The sequence below is a fragment of the Rhincodon typus genome, chromosome 10, assembly GCF_021869965.1.
Source record: "Rhincodon typus isolate 14 chromosome 10, sRhiTyp1.1, whole genome shotgun sequence".
In the NCBI taxonomy this organism is placed as follows: Eukaryota; Metazoa; Chordata; class Chondrichthyes; order Orectolobiformes; family Rhincodontidae; genus Rhincodon; species Rhincodon typus.
Genome location: NC_063341.1, coordinates 76,660,338 through 76,675,721, shown reverse-complemented (window position 1 = coordinate 76,675,721; position 15,384 = coordinate 76,660,338). Strand labels below are relative to the sequence as shown.

At 44.4% G+C, this 15,384-nt stretch overlaps 1 protein-coding gene across 1 annotated transcript in view; it reads right to left on the bottom strand.

Annotated features, from left to right (window-relative positions):
* spata1 (spermatogenesis associated 1) overlaps positions 1-15,384 on the bottom strand; it is a 65,061-nt gene that overhangs the window by 32,578 nt on the left and 17,099 nt on the right. Inside the window, exons 2-3 of the mRNA XM_048601557.1 lie at positions 8,282-8,388; positions 6,301-6,407 (exon numbers count right to left, since the gene is read on the bottom strand). Of these exons, the coding sequence (XP_048457514.1) occupies positions 6,301-6,407; positions 8,282-8,388 (214 nt within the window). The remainder of the gene's footprint in view (positions 1-6,300; positions 6,408-8,281; positions 8,389-15,384) is intronic.

Below are 15,384 nucleotides of genomic sequence, written 5' to 3'. Positions count from 1 at the left end.
GTTCATCCAGCCCTGCACCTTGTTATCTTTTAAATGTTGTAACTATACCCGCATGCACCACTACCTCCGGCAGTTCATTCCATACATGAACCACTCTCTGCACAAAAAAATGCCCCTCATGTCTTTTTTACATCTTTCTCCTCTCACCATAAAAATATGCCCCCTAATTTTGAAATCATCCACCCCAGGGAAAAGACACCTGTCTATGCCCAGCATGATTTTATAAACGTTTATAAGGTCGCCCCTCAACTTCCTACACTCCAGTGAAAAATGTCCCAGGCTATCCAGCCTCTCCTTATATCTCCAACTCTCCATTCCTGGCAATGTCCTGGTAAATCTTTTCTGAACCCTCTCCAGTTTAATAATATCCTTCCTATAACAGGGCAACCAGAGCTGGACACAGTACTCCAAAAGAGGTCTCATCAACATCCTATACAACCTCAAGATAATGTCCCAACTTCTATACTCAAAGGTCTGAGCAATGAAGGAAAGTTCAAGAAGTCAGGGACAACACAGTGTGGAACTGGAGGATCACAGCAGGCCAGGTAGCATCAGAGGAGCAAGAAAGTTGACGTTTTGGGTCGGGACCCTTCCATAGAAATCCTGACCCGACCCAAAACGTCAGCTTTCCTGCTCCTCTGATGCTGCCTGGCCTGTTGTGTTCCTCCAGCTCCACGCTGTGTTATCTCAGACTCCAGCATCGGCAGCTCTTGCTATCTCTAAGTTCAAGAAGGCAGCTCACCATCACCTTCTCAAGGGCAACTAGGGAGGGGCCATAAATACTGGAAGCCAGTAATGCCCTCACATCCTGTGAGTGAATTAAAAGAAAGGAGAAATCTCTTTAGATGGTGAGTGTTGGGATCTGGAATGCACAGCCTGACTGTGCAGGGGAGATGGGTCCAGTCATGGTGTTTAGAAGAGAACTGGATGATGATTGGACAAGTAAACTGTAGGGAAATGATGGGGGATTGGGACGAGCTGAGTTCTTCAAGAGAGACCCAGTTCAGACAAAGATGGAGTGAAAGGCCTTTTCCAGAGCTTCCCAAAGTTTTTCCAAAAGTGACTCCCATCATGAAGCTTGAAAACTGTGGCAGTCCCTCAGTGAGGAGTAAGAGCGGAGGGGGCTGAGTGAGTGAGCAGGGGGTCTGTTAGAGAGGGGACGTGGCTTTTATAACTGAGTCAAGCTTATCAAAGGTCATTGCTGCCTGGGAGCTTACAGTCCCAAATATTTCAGCTCACAGCCTCCCACTTTAGAAAGCCTTGTCTCAATCTTTCAATGATCCTGTGAAGTCTGCACCTTCAGGGAGGAGAAGGTACGAATAAAAGGAGAGATTGGATAGGCTGGGACTTTTTTTCCCAGAGCATCAGAGGCAGAAGGTGACCTTATAGAGGTTTATAAAATCATGAGGGACGTAGATAAGGTGAATAGCCAAGGTTTTTTCCCCAGGGTGGGGAAGTCCAAAACTAGAAGGCATAGGTTTAAGGTGAGAGGGGAAAGATTTAAAAGGGACCTGAGGGGCAGCTTTTTCACACAGAGGGTGATGCGTGTATGGAACTGATAGAGGCAGGTACAATTATAACATTTAAAAGATATTTGGATAGATACATGGATAGGAAAGGTCTAGAGGGTAGGCCAAACACAAGCAAATAGGACTAGTTTGGTTTAGGAAACCTGAGATAGAGTCATACAGCATTGAAAGGGACCCTTCAGTCCAACTAGTCCATGCTGACCATGTTCTCAAACTAAATTAGGTCAGCATGGACGAGTCGGGCCAAAGGGTCTGTTTCAGTGCTGTGTGACTCTATGACTATGAAAATGTAACATCACCTTAAGATCAAATGATGTGGGAGCAGCAGTAGGCCATTCAGCCCATCGAGCCTGCACTGCCATTCAATGAGATCATGGCTGACCTGATAATCCTCAATTCTAGTTTCATGCCTTTTCCCCCATAACTTTTGATTCCCTTACTTATTAAAAATCTATCTCGGCCTTGAATATACTTAATAACCAGTACCTACAGCCCTCTGAGGGAAGAAGTTCCACAGATTCACTGCCCATTGAGGAAAGAACTTCCTCCTCATCTCCGTCTTAAATGAATGACCCCTTAATTGTGGTCCTTGACTCTCCCGTTAGCAGAAGCAACTTTTCTGCACCTACCCTGTCCAATCCTCTTCGCACCTTGTACATTTCAATAAGGTCGCCTCTCATTCTTCAACATTCCGATGAGTACAAGCCCAAGCTACTCAACCTTTCCTCATAAGGCAGTCCCTCCATACCTGGGATCAGCCTAGTGAGCTTTCCCTGGACTGCCTCCAATGCTGGTATATCTTTCCCTAGAGAGGGGGCACAAAGCTGTAAGTGACTCATGTTGCAACTGGCCTGAGAGCCGGCAAGACTGAGCTACACCCAGACAGCGTACACTCTGTAACATTGACAACAAGGAGCTGCAGTGACATACAGTAAACCATAACAAGGACAAAGGCTCTTCAAATCCCCAACATGCCTTGACACGTCCTGGAGTTCACACTGTCGCTCTTGACTGATAAAATTACTGATTGTGCACAGTTACACAATGTTGCAATTGACCTTTTTAAGTCTTGGAGCCCTCGGCAGTCACAGTCTTATATAATCTATTAAAGTGCAATGTTTATGAACATTAAAGAATCACAGAATTGTGACAATGCAGAAGGAGACCACTCAGCCCATTATACCTGCACCTACTCGTTAAATGAACATCATTACCTGCCTTTTCCCCCACACCCTTGCCCATTATTTCTATCCAAATAACCATCCAATTCCCCTGTTCAATGCCTCAGTTGAAGCTGCCTCCACTACAATTCCAGGCAGTGCATTCCACACCCTAACTACTCGCTGTGTGAAAATGGGTTTCTTTAGCTCACCCTTGCTTCGTTTGCAGCTGACATTAAAATTTCATTCTTGTTTCTTTTACTGTCGGAAAACAGTGTTGTTTTGAAGTCCAGCAAGGGACTGTCTAATCTTAACGCCCTCGAGGAAATTTGCATTTTTACAACTTTTTTTAACAAGCAAGTGCTGATTTCACAAACAATTTGCATTTTGAGTGAACAATGGTTGTGTCTGACAAATGCTGGAGTGGGAAGATCGGGGCTGATGATGGAGTGCCTTTGGTGGGATTGGTTTGGCCAGAGCATTGAGGACAGCAACATGTACCAGGAGCACTGAGCTCAGGCAGCTTCTCAACTGACACGGACAGTATTGAGACAAACAATGGGATGGGGACAATTTGGTTTAAAAGAAAGTCAGGCAAGTTGCTGTAATCTGGACTGCGTCACACTCAAACTGTGGTGGAGCACATCTTCAATATTACCGTTCGAAAGGATAAACATTAACAGGGAAATTTTCTCACGGCTAGGGCAAACAGTCATAGAGATTACGGTATGGAAACAGACCCTTCAGTCCAACTCGTCCAGGCTGACCAGATATCCTAAATTAATCTAGTCCCATGTACCAGCATTTGACCCATATCCCTCTAAATCCTTCCTATTCATGTACCCATCCAGATGCCTTTTAAATGTTGCAATTGTACCAGTTCCTACCACTTCCTCTGGCAGCTCATTCCATATGCAATATGGAGATGCCGGTGCTGAACTGGGCTGGACAAGGTCAAAAATCACATGACACCAGATTATAGTCCAACAGATTTATTTGAAAACACTAGCTTTCTGAGCACTGCTCTTTCCTCTGGAGTAGTGAGAGAGGAGGTATCAAGACTCAGAATTTATAAGTAAAAGATCAAAGGATCACACAACGGATGTGAATGTATTGAATTAACCTAAAATGGCTGACTGACTCCCTCCTGTTAAATCTTTTAATCAGTTAGAAAGGAGATGCAGGTTTCAATTGATTAATATGCAAATCCCAGAATTTTTTTCAAGTCACTGCACGAGAAAACTAAAGGTTTTATCAGTGTATACAAGAGGTGACATCTCAGGACACACAATGCAATTTAGGTGTGAGGCCTTGCTTAGAATCTGGATGTGTTTTAACCTGGAGTCAGTTGCATACACACACCACCCTCTACGTGAAAACGTTGCCCCTTAGTTTCTTTTTAAATATTTCCCCTCTCATATTAAACACATGCCCTCTAGCTTTGGACTCCCCTACCCTGGGGAAAAGACCTTGACTATTCACCTTATCCATGTCCTTCATGATTATATAAACTTCTACAAGGTCAACCCTCAACATCCGACACTCCAGGGAAAATAGCCTCAGCCTATTCAGCCTCTCCCTATAGCTCAAACCCTCCAACCCTAGCAACATCCTTGTAAATCTTTTCCAGTTTCACAACAACCTTCCTATTGCAGGGAGACCAGAACTAAACACAGTATTCCAAAAGTGGCCGAACCAATGTCCTGCACAGCCGCAATATAACCTCCCAACTCCTTTACTCAATGCATTGACCAATAAAGGCAAGCATACCAAATACCTTCTTCTCCACCCTATCTACTTGTTCAAGGATCTATGAGCCTGCACAAGGCCTCCAAGGTCTCCGTGTTCAGCAGTGCTCCCCAGGACCTTACCATTAAGTGTATAAGTCCTGCCCTGATTTGCCTTTCCAAAATGCAGCACCTCACATTTATATAAATTAAACTCCATCTGCCACAGAACAGGTCACAGAATCTCAGAATTGTCATGGAGCAAGGGAAGGCCATTCAGCCCATTGTGCCAGTTCTATTACCCAGTGCCTGCCTTTCCCCATAGCCCAACAACATAAGAAGAAATTGGCAGTACAAACTTAGTGGGCCGAAGGACCTCTTCTGTACTGTATAATTCTATGATCCCTGTTCACCATTTCTATTCAAATAATCATCCAATGCCATCTTGAATACCTCAACTGAACCTGCAGTTTCCAGGCAGTGCATCCCACACCCTATAACTCACTGTGTGAAAGCTCATCTTGGCTTCGTTTGCAGATCACTTTAAAAATGACACATGGGGTTCTTGGCTCTTTCAAGGAGCTAACACGAGCTGGTTGGGCCGGATGGCCTCCTTCAGCGCTGCATCAGTGCTCGATTGCACCAGCCCGAGAAGAAAAGCAATTTTACCAGCTTCAGGTCCAGGCAGTCACTCGGAGCACAATTGCGAGGTACTCATCAAACTATGTCCTTGTGGGCTGCATATGGAGAAAGTTTGGAAACAGGGTAATACTGAGGTTTGATGTGTCCTGGATGCACAGACACAGGACAAGCAGCTGAGAGATCTTTCCGAAAGGTCAGATGACCTAAATAAAAGGATTGAACTCATTGGAATCACTTGCATGCAACCCAAGGATCATAGGTGCCATTTACAAGCTCGTCTCCATGACAAAGCTTTCAAATGACATGACATTTATAAGTGACATATCAAATGCTTTGTAAATGCAAGACTTCTGTTGTCTCATTATAATGCTAATATCCCACTCTGTTACACTATTGGCTTTTTAAAACTGAATCAACCATTCACTGGGGTTTGAACTTCACCGGCAAGGCCTGGGTACCAGGACACCACAGCAGGGCACTCTTGTCACAGTCTAAGGATACAGGTTAGACCATTTCAGACTGAGATGAGGTGAAATGTCTTCACCTGGAGAGCGGTGAGCCTGTGGATTTCTCTGCCACAGAAAGCGGTCAGGGCCAAAACACTGAATGTTTTCAATGAGTTAAAGATATTTCTTATGGCTAAAGAGATCAAAGGGTATGGGGAGAAAGTGGGAACAAGGGACTGAGTTGGATGATCAAACATGATCATGGTGAATAGCAGAACAGGCTCGAATGGCCTACTCCTGCTCCTAGTTTCTATGTTTCTATGTCTCCAATAGGTTAAAAAAGTTACGAACAAGGAACAAGTCGGCCACTCGGCCTTTCTAGCCTGCTCCGCCATTCAATAAGATCAGGGCTGATCTGACTTTAACCTCGACTCTACGTTCCTGCATCTCCCCAGTAAACTTTCACTCCCTTTTCATATGAAGTAGCTCAGTTGAGTGGTTGCTCAGTCTGCCTTGTATACGAGGGGGGCTGTTGGGACAGTAGTCACACAGAGGGTAGAGGGGATAAGGGGCAAAAGGTTTCCCTCTGCTAAGGGGCATTGCTGAAGTATTTGGGGTTTTCATTTTACACAACAATCCGAAAACATCACAGTCACATGTACTAACACGAGTGTGTGATGGTTGGATTTGAAACCCCCATCCCAAACAGTAACACATATCCCCCCCTCCTCTGAACCCAAACACACCAGAATGCATTCTTGTTGGCCTAGCAGCTAATGACTCACCACTGCCAAACTCCTTCCAACACATTTTAGGAAAGCAAATTTATCATCGACAGTCCGAGCTCCAAGCAACTCTCCAACCTGCTGCCTCAGTGCTTTCAGATTCAGATCAGGTAAAACCCTGCCAATGAGATACAAGGCATTCAGAAAATCTCGCTCCACTAATGTTGATCAATAATTCTCCCTGATGCTCAGTAAACAAAGTAATTAGAGAAATGACAACTTTGATTCGTGTGGGGGAAATGATGGTGCCACTAATCCAGTCAACCCCAGGATAATGCGTTCAAATCCCACAATGGCAGATGGTGAAATTTGAATTATATAAAATCTGTAATTAAAAGCCAGCCTAACCGAGACCATTTAGGTTGGTTCAGTGGTTAGCACTGCTGCCTCACAGCGCCAGAGACCTGCGTTCGAATCCAGCATTGGGCGACGGTCTGTGTGCAGTTTGCATACTCTCCCCGTGTCTGTGTGGGCTGCTCTGGTTTCCTCCCACGCTCTGAGGGTGTGCAGGTTAGGGTGGATTGGCCGTGCTAAACTGCCCATGGTGTCCAGGGATGTGCAGGCTAGGTGGATTGGCCATGGGAAATGTGGTGTTACAGGAATAGGATGGGGTGGATCTGGATGGGATGATTTAAAAGATTTAAAAGCGACCTAAGGTGTGGAGGGAGGTGATGACCTAGTGGTATTATCACTGGACTGTTAATCCAGTGACTCAGATAATGTTCTGGTGACTGGGTTCAAATCCCGCCACGGCAGATGGTGGAATTTGAATTCAATAAATATCTGGAATTAAGAATCTAATCATGACCATGAATCCATTGACAATTGTCAGGAAAAACCCACCTGGTTCACTAATGTCCTTTAGGGAAGGAAACTGCCATCCTTACCTGGCCTGGCCTACATGTGACTCCAGACCCACAGCAATGTGGATGACTCTTAACTGCCCTGTGGGCAATTAGGGATGGGCAATAAATGCTGCCTGGCCAGCGACACCCTCATCCCATGAATGAATTAAAAAAAGGGACAACTTTTTCACACAGTGGGTTGGTGCGTGTATGGAATGAGCTGCCAGAGGAGGTGGTGGAGGCTGGTACAATTACAACATTTAAACAGAATGTGGATGGGTGCATGAATAGGAAGAGTTTAGAGGGATATGGGCCTATTGCTGGCAAATCGTACTAGATGTATTGAGGATATCTGGTTGGCATTGATGAGTTGAAGGATCTGTTTCCGTGCTGTGCAGCTCTATGACTCTTTAAGCGAACAGCCCAGAGACTATCCTGGTGGAGGATGGACGTGTAAAGGGATTGGACATCCATGGTAAAGAGGAGGTGGCTAGAGCCTGCAAACTGCCAGTTCTGGTCGCCTCATTACAGGAAAGATGTGGAAGCGTTGGAAAAGGTGCAGAGGAAATTTACCAGGATGTTGCCTGGAATGGAGGGAAGATCTTACGAGGAAAAGTTGAGAGAGCTAGGGCTTTTCTCTTTAGAACGATGAGGGATGAGAGGTGACTTGACAGAGGTGTACAAAATGATCAAAGGTATAGATAGAGTGGAAAGCCAGAGACTTTTCCTGGGGTGGAGGTAGCTATTACGAGGGGGCATAGTTTTAAAGTGAGTGAAGGTAGATATAGGGGAGACATCAGAGGTAGGTTCTTTACTCAGAGAGTGGTAGGGGCGTGGAATGCATTGCCAGAGAGGGTAGTGGAGTCGGCCTCATTAGGGGCATTTAAGCGGCTATTAGATAGGCATATGGATGATAGTATAAGGTAGGGGTGGAGGTTAGATAGACCTTAGGTTTAAGGTAAAAGTTTGGCACAACATTGTGGGCTGAAGGGCCTGTACTGTGCTGTACTGTTCTATGTTCTATGTTCTTTGCTCTCTGTTCTAAACTGGAAACTCTGAAACTGCCACAAACACAAACCTGTCCAGGCTGCCTTTGGACTGCACTGTCAACAGAGACTCAGAGCAAAAAATCAGTGTTAATCCTTACCTGATGAACCCCACTGAGATGAACTTGTTTATGGCGTGGTTGGAAACTGTATTCAATTTACTGCTCCACAGTTCAGCTGGGACACAGAAGACATGAAGCTCTATGACCTAAAACAGTTTATAACATGAGCACTGTGAATACACATTACCCTGACAATGTAATTCTACACTAATACACTCAACAGCCTTAGTAATAAAGGATGCTGATTAGACTCAATAAGGTCAATCACAGTTACAAAAAGAAAAGTCTACTGTGGTTTAAATCACAGCCAGGATTAAACGGCTCTCTCAGCTGGGAAATTTACAAAGTTGCCATAGTCCTTTTAGACCATAGCGGGACTCTCTCACTGCATCACAAACCATACATTCAGCTCATTGAGCTAAATGACTACTGAGCAACTTAGTTGCATTGCTACTAAAGTAAAGGTAAAGCCTATATTGTCCCACTCTCTCATTAGAGTGCGAGATGACTGGTGGTTTAACCTGAGGGTCACCACACCTCAGGTAGGGGACAGGTAACCTCAGCTTAGCCCACTATGTCGGTGTCGCTAACCAGCCCCCCAGTACTGGTAAAAATACTGATCTTAGTAACATGCTGTCTAACTTTACAGCTATGCTAACTTTCTCCAGGAAAATCTCTCATTGAATTTCACAAGCACTTTCCACAGTTCAAATGTGAGTTGATAAAATGGACATTTTTTACAGTCACTTTTTAGCAGTGTTATATTGGCAACTTGGGTTCACAGCGTAGAGGCTGAATGAGTATTGCACAGGTTCTGTGAAAGGTCCTCGTGTAATCACAAATCACATGAGGTCCTCCACAGTATTGAGTCGCAGTCAAGGGAGACACAGTCAAGGGAATGTGATGCTCTGTCACTCCCAAAGGAAAACTTTGGATATTACTGTGTTTTGCATGCAAGGGCAAAGTCACTACTATCTTATCAGACCATAGCATTACCCTCTCATTACAGAGAGATGACTGGTCGTGGTTTAACCTGAGGGTCCCCATGGGGAGAGTTCAAGAAACATAGTCCCTCAACAACAAACCTCAATTAAACCCACACTGTGCACACTAGTCAGTATTCAAGTCACCATGGTCTTAAGACCATAAGACATAGGAGCAGAAATTAGGACATTCAGCCCATCGAGTCTGCTCCACCATTCAATCATGGCTGATAAGTTCTTCAACCCCATTCTTCCGCTTTCTCCCCGTAACCCTTGATTCCCTTGATAATCAAGAACCTGTCTATCTCAGTCTTAAATGTACTCAATGACCTGGCCTCCACAGCCTTCTGTGGCAGTGAATTCCATAGATTTACCACACTCTGGTTGAAGAAGTTTCTCCTTATCTCTGTTCTAAAAGGTCTTCTCTTTACTCTAAGGCTTTGCCCTCGGGTCCTAGACTTTTCTACCAATGGCAGCATCTTCCCAACATCCACTCTGTCCAGGCCGTTCAGTATTCTGCAAGTTTCAATCAGGTCCCCCCTCATCCTTCTAAACTCCAAGGAGTATAGACCCAGAGTCCTCAAACGTTCGTATTAAGCTTTTCATTCCTGGGATCACGTGGCTTTGCTAACCAGGCATCCAGCCAACTGAGCTAAACCAACCCCTGTAGTAACTGCTTTAAACATCTGAGAGGTAGACCAAGAAAACAGCTAGTTATTGAAGGCCATGTATGAAGCATTGTTTTCAAAATCAATCAGAGGATAAATGAGTTTATAATCATATGTATTTAAATAATGTAATCAGTAGAACATACTGCAAGCACTTGTAACTTTTAAGTACAGTCATGGATATTGTTATTCCGTGATTTTTTTGCCATTTTTTACAGAACATTTACAAGTATAACATATTTAATGGTTTTATTTTAAAACAAAGTTTAAATCAGAGGCACTGAGGCAAAATCTGGCTAAAATATTCATAGACTTTTCAACTTAATTGCCAAAGACTACTTGCCTGCATAGGTGCAGTTCCAACAGAACTCAAGAAGCTTGATACCATCCACGACATAGCAGCCCACTTCATTGGTGCCATATCTACAAGTATCCATTCCCTCCGCCACTGATGCCCAGTAACAGCAGTGGGTACTATCTACAAGATGCACTGCAAAAACTTACCTTCAATAGCAAATTCCAGCCCCACAGCCTCTACCATCTAGTTGGACAAGGGCAGCAGATACATACAAAGACCACCACCTGCAAGTTCCCCTCAAAGCCACTCACCATCCTGACTTGGAAATATATCGTCATTCCTTCAGTGTCGCTGGGTCAAAATCGTGGAACTCCTTCTCTGACGGAATTGGAGGTCTATGATGGGACTGCAGCAGTTCAAGAAGGTAGTCTCCCACCACCTTCTCAAGGATAATTAAACAAGACTTTACAGTTAGTCCAGCGCACGACTATGGGGAGCAAGACTCTGCCAACCAAACATTGCAATCTCTTCCTCCAGTCCAGAAAGTGTCCCCCTCTTGAAGATTCCCATTGTGATACTGTAAACTCTAGACATTGTTCAGGGATTGAAAGAATTAACAATAATTCTTCCTGGAATAAACTGTTTCTTGAGATGAAAAGGACACAGACAAACTGTTAAAAAGGAATTAAAAGCAATTAGCTATCCCCGGGACAAGAAGGTGTCGAACTACATAAACAAATGGATCTAACATTTGCTTGATAATTGGCTGCCTTATGCCACATAGACAAATGATTGCCGTGCAGAGTAATTTAAGGAGTTAATGGCAGGACGGGCTGTGTTTCAGGCAGCTAACACCGAATGTCACAAGAAACAGAGAAGCTCAGTTGACAGCAACTGGCTTTCAACTCCTGATAAGAAAACAAGCTACATATTTGGTGACTTGAGAAGTGTTGGAAATAATGTCACATCATGAACTTAACAAGGCAGAAAATCTGATAGAAATTTAGGGTTCTCCAGCAGCTGAACTCCAGACAGCCACACTGCACATACCCAGAAACTGACGCTGTTGGTCGGAATTGTAGCAAAGCTCCACCATTAATTGGGGAATAACTAAGTTGGGTTGTGAAGCTTAACTTATAGAGTCATAGAGATGGATAGCACGGAAACAGATCCTTTTGTCAAACTTGTCCATGCTGACCAGATATCATAAATAAATCTGGTTCCATTTACCAGCATTTGGTCCATATGCCTCTCAACACTTCCTATTCATGTACCCATCCAGATGCCTTTCACACGTTGTAATTGTACCATTTCCACCACTTCCTCTTCCAGCTCATTCCATACACACACCACCCTCTGTGTGAAAAGATTGCCCCTTAGGTCCCTGTTAAATCTTTCCCCTCTCACCTTAAACCTATGCTCTCTAGTTTTGGACTCCCCCACCCTGGGGAAAAGACCTTATCTATTTATCCTATCCATGCCCCTCATGATTTAATAAACCTCTATAAGGTCACCCCTCAGCCTCTGACACCCCAGGGAAAATAGCCCCAGCCTATTCAGCCTCTCCCTATAGCTCAAACCCTCCAACCCTGGCAACATTCTTGTAAATCTTTTCTGAACCCTTTCAAGTTTCACAACATCCTTCCTATAGCAGGGAGACCAGCATTACATGCAACATTCCAGAAGTGGCCTAACCAACATCCTATATAACAGCAACATGACCTCCCAACTCCTATATTCAATGCACTGACCAATGAAGGCAAGCATACTAAATGCCTTCTTCACTATCCTATCTATCTGCGATTCCACTTTCAAGGAACTATGAACCTGCACTCAGGTCTCTTTGTTCAGCCACACTCCCCAGGAACTTACCAATAAGTGTGTAATTCCAGCCCTGACTTGCCTTTCCAAATTGCAGCACCTCATATTTATCTAAATTAAACTCCATCTGCCACTCCTCTGCCCATTGGCCCATCTGATCAAGATCCTGTTGTACTCTACACTCCACCTCCAATTTTGGCGTCATCTGCAAACTTAGTAACCATACCTTCTATGTTCACATCCAAATCATTTATATAAATGACAAAAAGCAGTGGACCTAGCACCAATCCTTGTGGCATACCGCTGGTCACAGGCCTCCAGTCTGAAAAGCAACTGTCCTCTACAACCCTCTGCCTTCTACCTTTGAGCCAGTTCTGTATCCAAATGTCTAGTTCTCCCTGTATTCCATGTGATCCAACGTTGCTAACCAGTCTACCATGCAAAACCTTGTTGAATGCATGGGGGAGTGTTGCTGAGCAAAGAAGCCTTGGAGTGCAGGTTCATTGTCCCTTGAAAGTGGAGTTGCAGGTAGACAGGATAGCGAGGGCAGTGTTTGGTATGTTTGCCTTTAATGGTCAGGACATTGAGTATAAGAGTTGGGAGGTCATGTTGTGGCTGTACAGGACGTTGGTTAGGCCACTTTTGGAATACTGTGTGCAATACTGGTCTCCTTGCATAGGAAGGATGTTGTGAATCTTGAAAGGGTTCAGAAAAGATTTACAAGGATGTTACTAGGGTTGGAGAGTTTGAGTTACAGGGTTGGGGCTATTTTCCCTGGAGCATCAGAAGCTGAGGAATCATAGTGTCATAGAGTCCTACAGCACGGAGACAGGCTCTTTGGCCCAAACGGGTCCATGCTGACCAAAATGTCCATCCATGCTAACCCCATTTCCCTGCACTTGACCCATATCCTTCTAAACCTTTCCTATCCATGTATTTGTCCAAATGCCTTTTAAATGTTGTTAATGTACCCACCTCAACCACTTCCGCTGGCAGCTCATTCCATATGCGTACCACCCTCTGTGTAAAAAAGTTGCCCCTCAGGTTCCCATGTATTCTTTCCCCTCTTACCTTAAACTGATGCCCTCTAGTCCTCGATTCCCCAACCCTGGGAAAAAGACTGAGTGCATTCACCCTATCCCTGCCTTTCATGATCTTATACACTTCTATAAGATCCCCCCCTCAGTCTCCTATGCTCTAAAGAAAAAAGTCCTCGCTTGTCCAACATCTCCCTATAACTCAGTCCCTTGAGTCCTGGCGACATACTTGTAAATTTCTTCTGCACTCTTTCCAGTTTAATAACATCCTTCCTATAGCAAGGTGACCAAAATTGAACACAGTATTCCAAGTGTGCCCTCACCAAAGTCCTGTACAACTACAACATAACTTCCCAACTTCTGTACACAATGCCCTGACTGATGAAGGCAAGTGTGCCAAAAGCCTTCTTCACTGCCCTGTCTACCTGTGACTCCACTTTCAAAGAACCGTGCACCTGAACTCCAAGGTCCCTCTGTGCCACTACACTCCTTAAGACCCTACCATTCACCATGAAACAGCTATCTGGATTTGACTTTCCAAAATGCAACACCTTACAGTTATCTATATTAAACTCCATTTGCCATTTCTCGGCCCACTTTCCCAGCTGATCAAGATCCTGCTGCAATTTACGATAACCTTCCTCACTGTCCATGATACCGCCGACTTTAGTGTCATCTGCAAACTTACTAATCACACCTTGTACATTCTCATCCAAATCATTGATGTAGATAACAAACAGCAATGGGCCCAGCACCGACCCCTGGGGCACACCACTAGTCACAGGCCTCCAGTTCGACAAGCATCTTTCCACCATTACTCTCTACTTCCTACCATCCGTATAGAGGTTTATAAAATCATGAGGGGCATAAATAGGGTAAATTGTCGAGGTCTTTTCCCAGGGGTGAGGGAGTCCAAAACTAGAGAGCATAGGGTTAATGTGAGAGAGGAAAGATTTAAAAGGGACGTATGGGGCAACTTTTTTCACACAGAGGGTGGTGCGTGTATGGAATGAGCTCGCAGTCGAAGTGGTGGAGGCTGGTACAATTACAATACTTAAATAGCATCTGGATGGGGACATGAATAGGAAAGGTTTAGAGGGATATGGACCAAATGCTGGCAAATGAGACTAGATTAATTTAGGATATCTGGTTGGCATGGACCGAAGGGCCTGTTTCTGTGCTGTACAGCTCTATGACTCTAAACGTACTTGGTCAGGTGTCCTTTGTTTGACTAATAAACCATTGATTGGTGCATTGGATAATTATCTGGATAAAAATAATGTGGAGGGGTACATGGGAAAATCAGGTGATTGGTACTAGGTAATGATACCCAACGCAGGTACGACGGACTGAATCACTTCCTTCAGCCAACTCCATTCTCTTTCTCAATGGTGTCCATTCAACTGTCAATCCAAACAGGGATACATCTCGGGGTGAAATACATGCCCTACTAATCTCAGTCATATCCCCGTCACTACGTCCTGACAGTGCCTCTGGCCGGAGACGGGTAACAAACACCTTACCGGCACTGTTTGCATTGCGTGAAAGAATTTTTAAAAAGACAAATAGAATCTGTGCCCAACAAGCTTAAAGCTGATTCATGATGGCGGGGCGGAAATGGCTGTTACGAGGGGGCATAATTTTAAGGTGACTGGAGGAAGGTATAGGGGAGATGTCGGAGGTAGGTTCTTCACAAAGTGAGTGGTGGGTGTGTGGAATGCGCTGCCAGCAGTGGTAGTGGAGTCAGATACATTAGAGACTTTTAAGCGACTCTTGGATAGGTACACGGAGGATAGTAAATTGTAGGGTATGCAGGGTAGTTTGATCTTAGTAGGATAATAGGTCAGCACAACATCGTGGGCCAAAGGGCCTGTACTGTTCTAAGTTCTATGGAGTCAAGTTTGCAGTGGTGCGGTACCTCGCAGTATTGGTGGCATCTGCATTGGTGAGGACTCATGGTGATGAGGCGAGATGGTGCCAAAGAGTGGAGTCTTCCATTCCAGCGGTGGCAGCACAGTGAGGAGAACTCATGCCTGGCCACCCTGCCCATTGCACGTGGCTCATGGCAGGGCACTTAACAAGAAGGACTGTAACTTTGAACAGTTTCTTTACTTCTTCATTTTTCTGCCTTTTTATTCAATGTTTTGGTTTATTTTTCTGACACCGGAGAGTAGCAACACTATACAACACTTTTCACTGTATTTTGTAACAAGATACATGTAACAACAAATAAACAAAATCAAACAAAACAAATGTAATAAAACAAAGATTTATGGATGCTGGAAATCTGAATTATTAACAGAAATTGCTGGAAAAACTCAGCAGATCTGGCAGC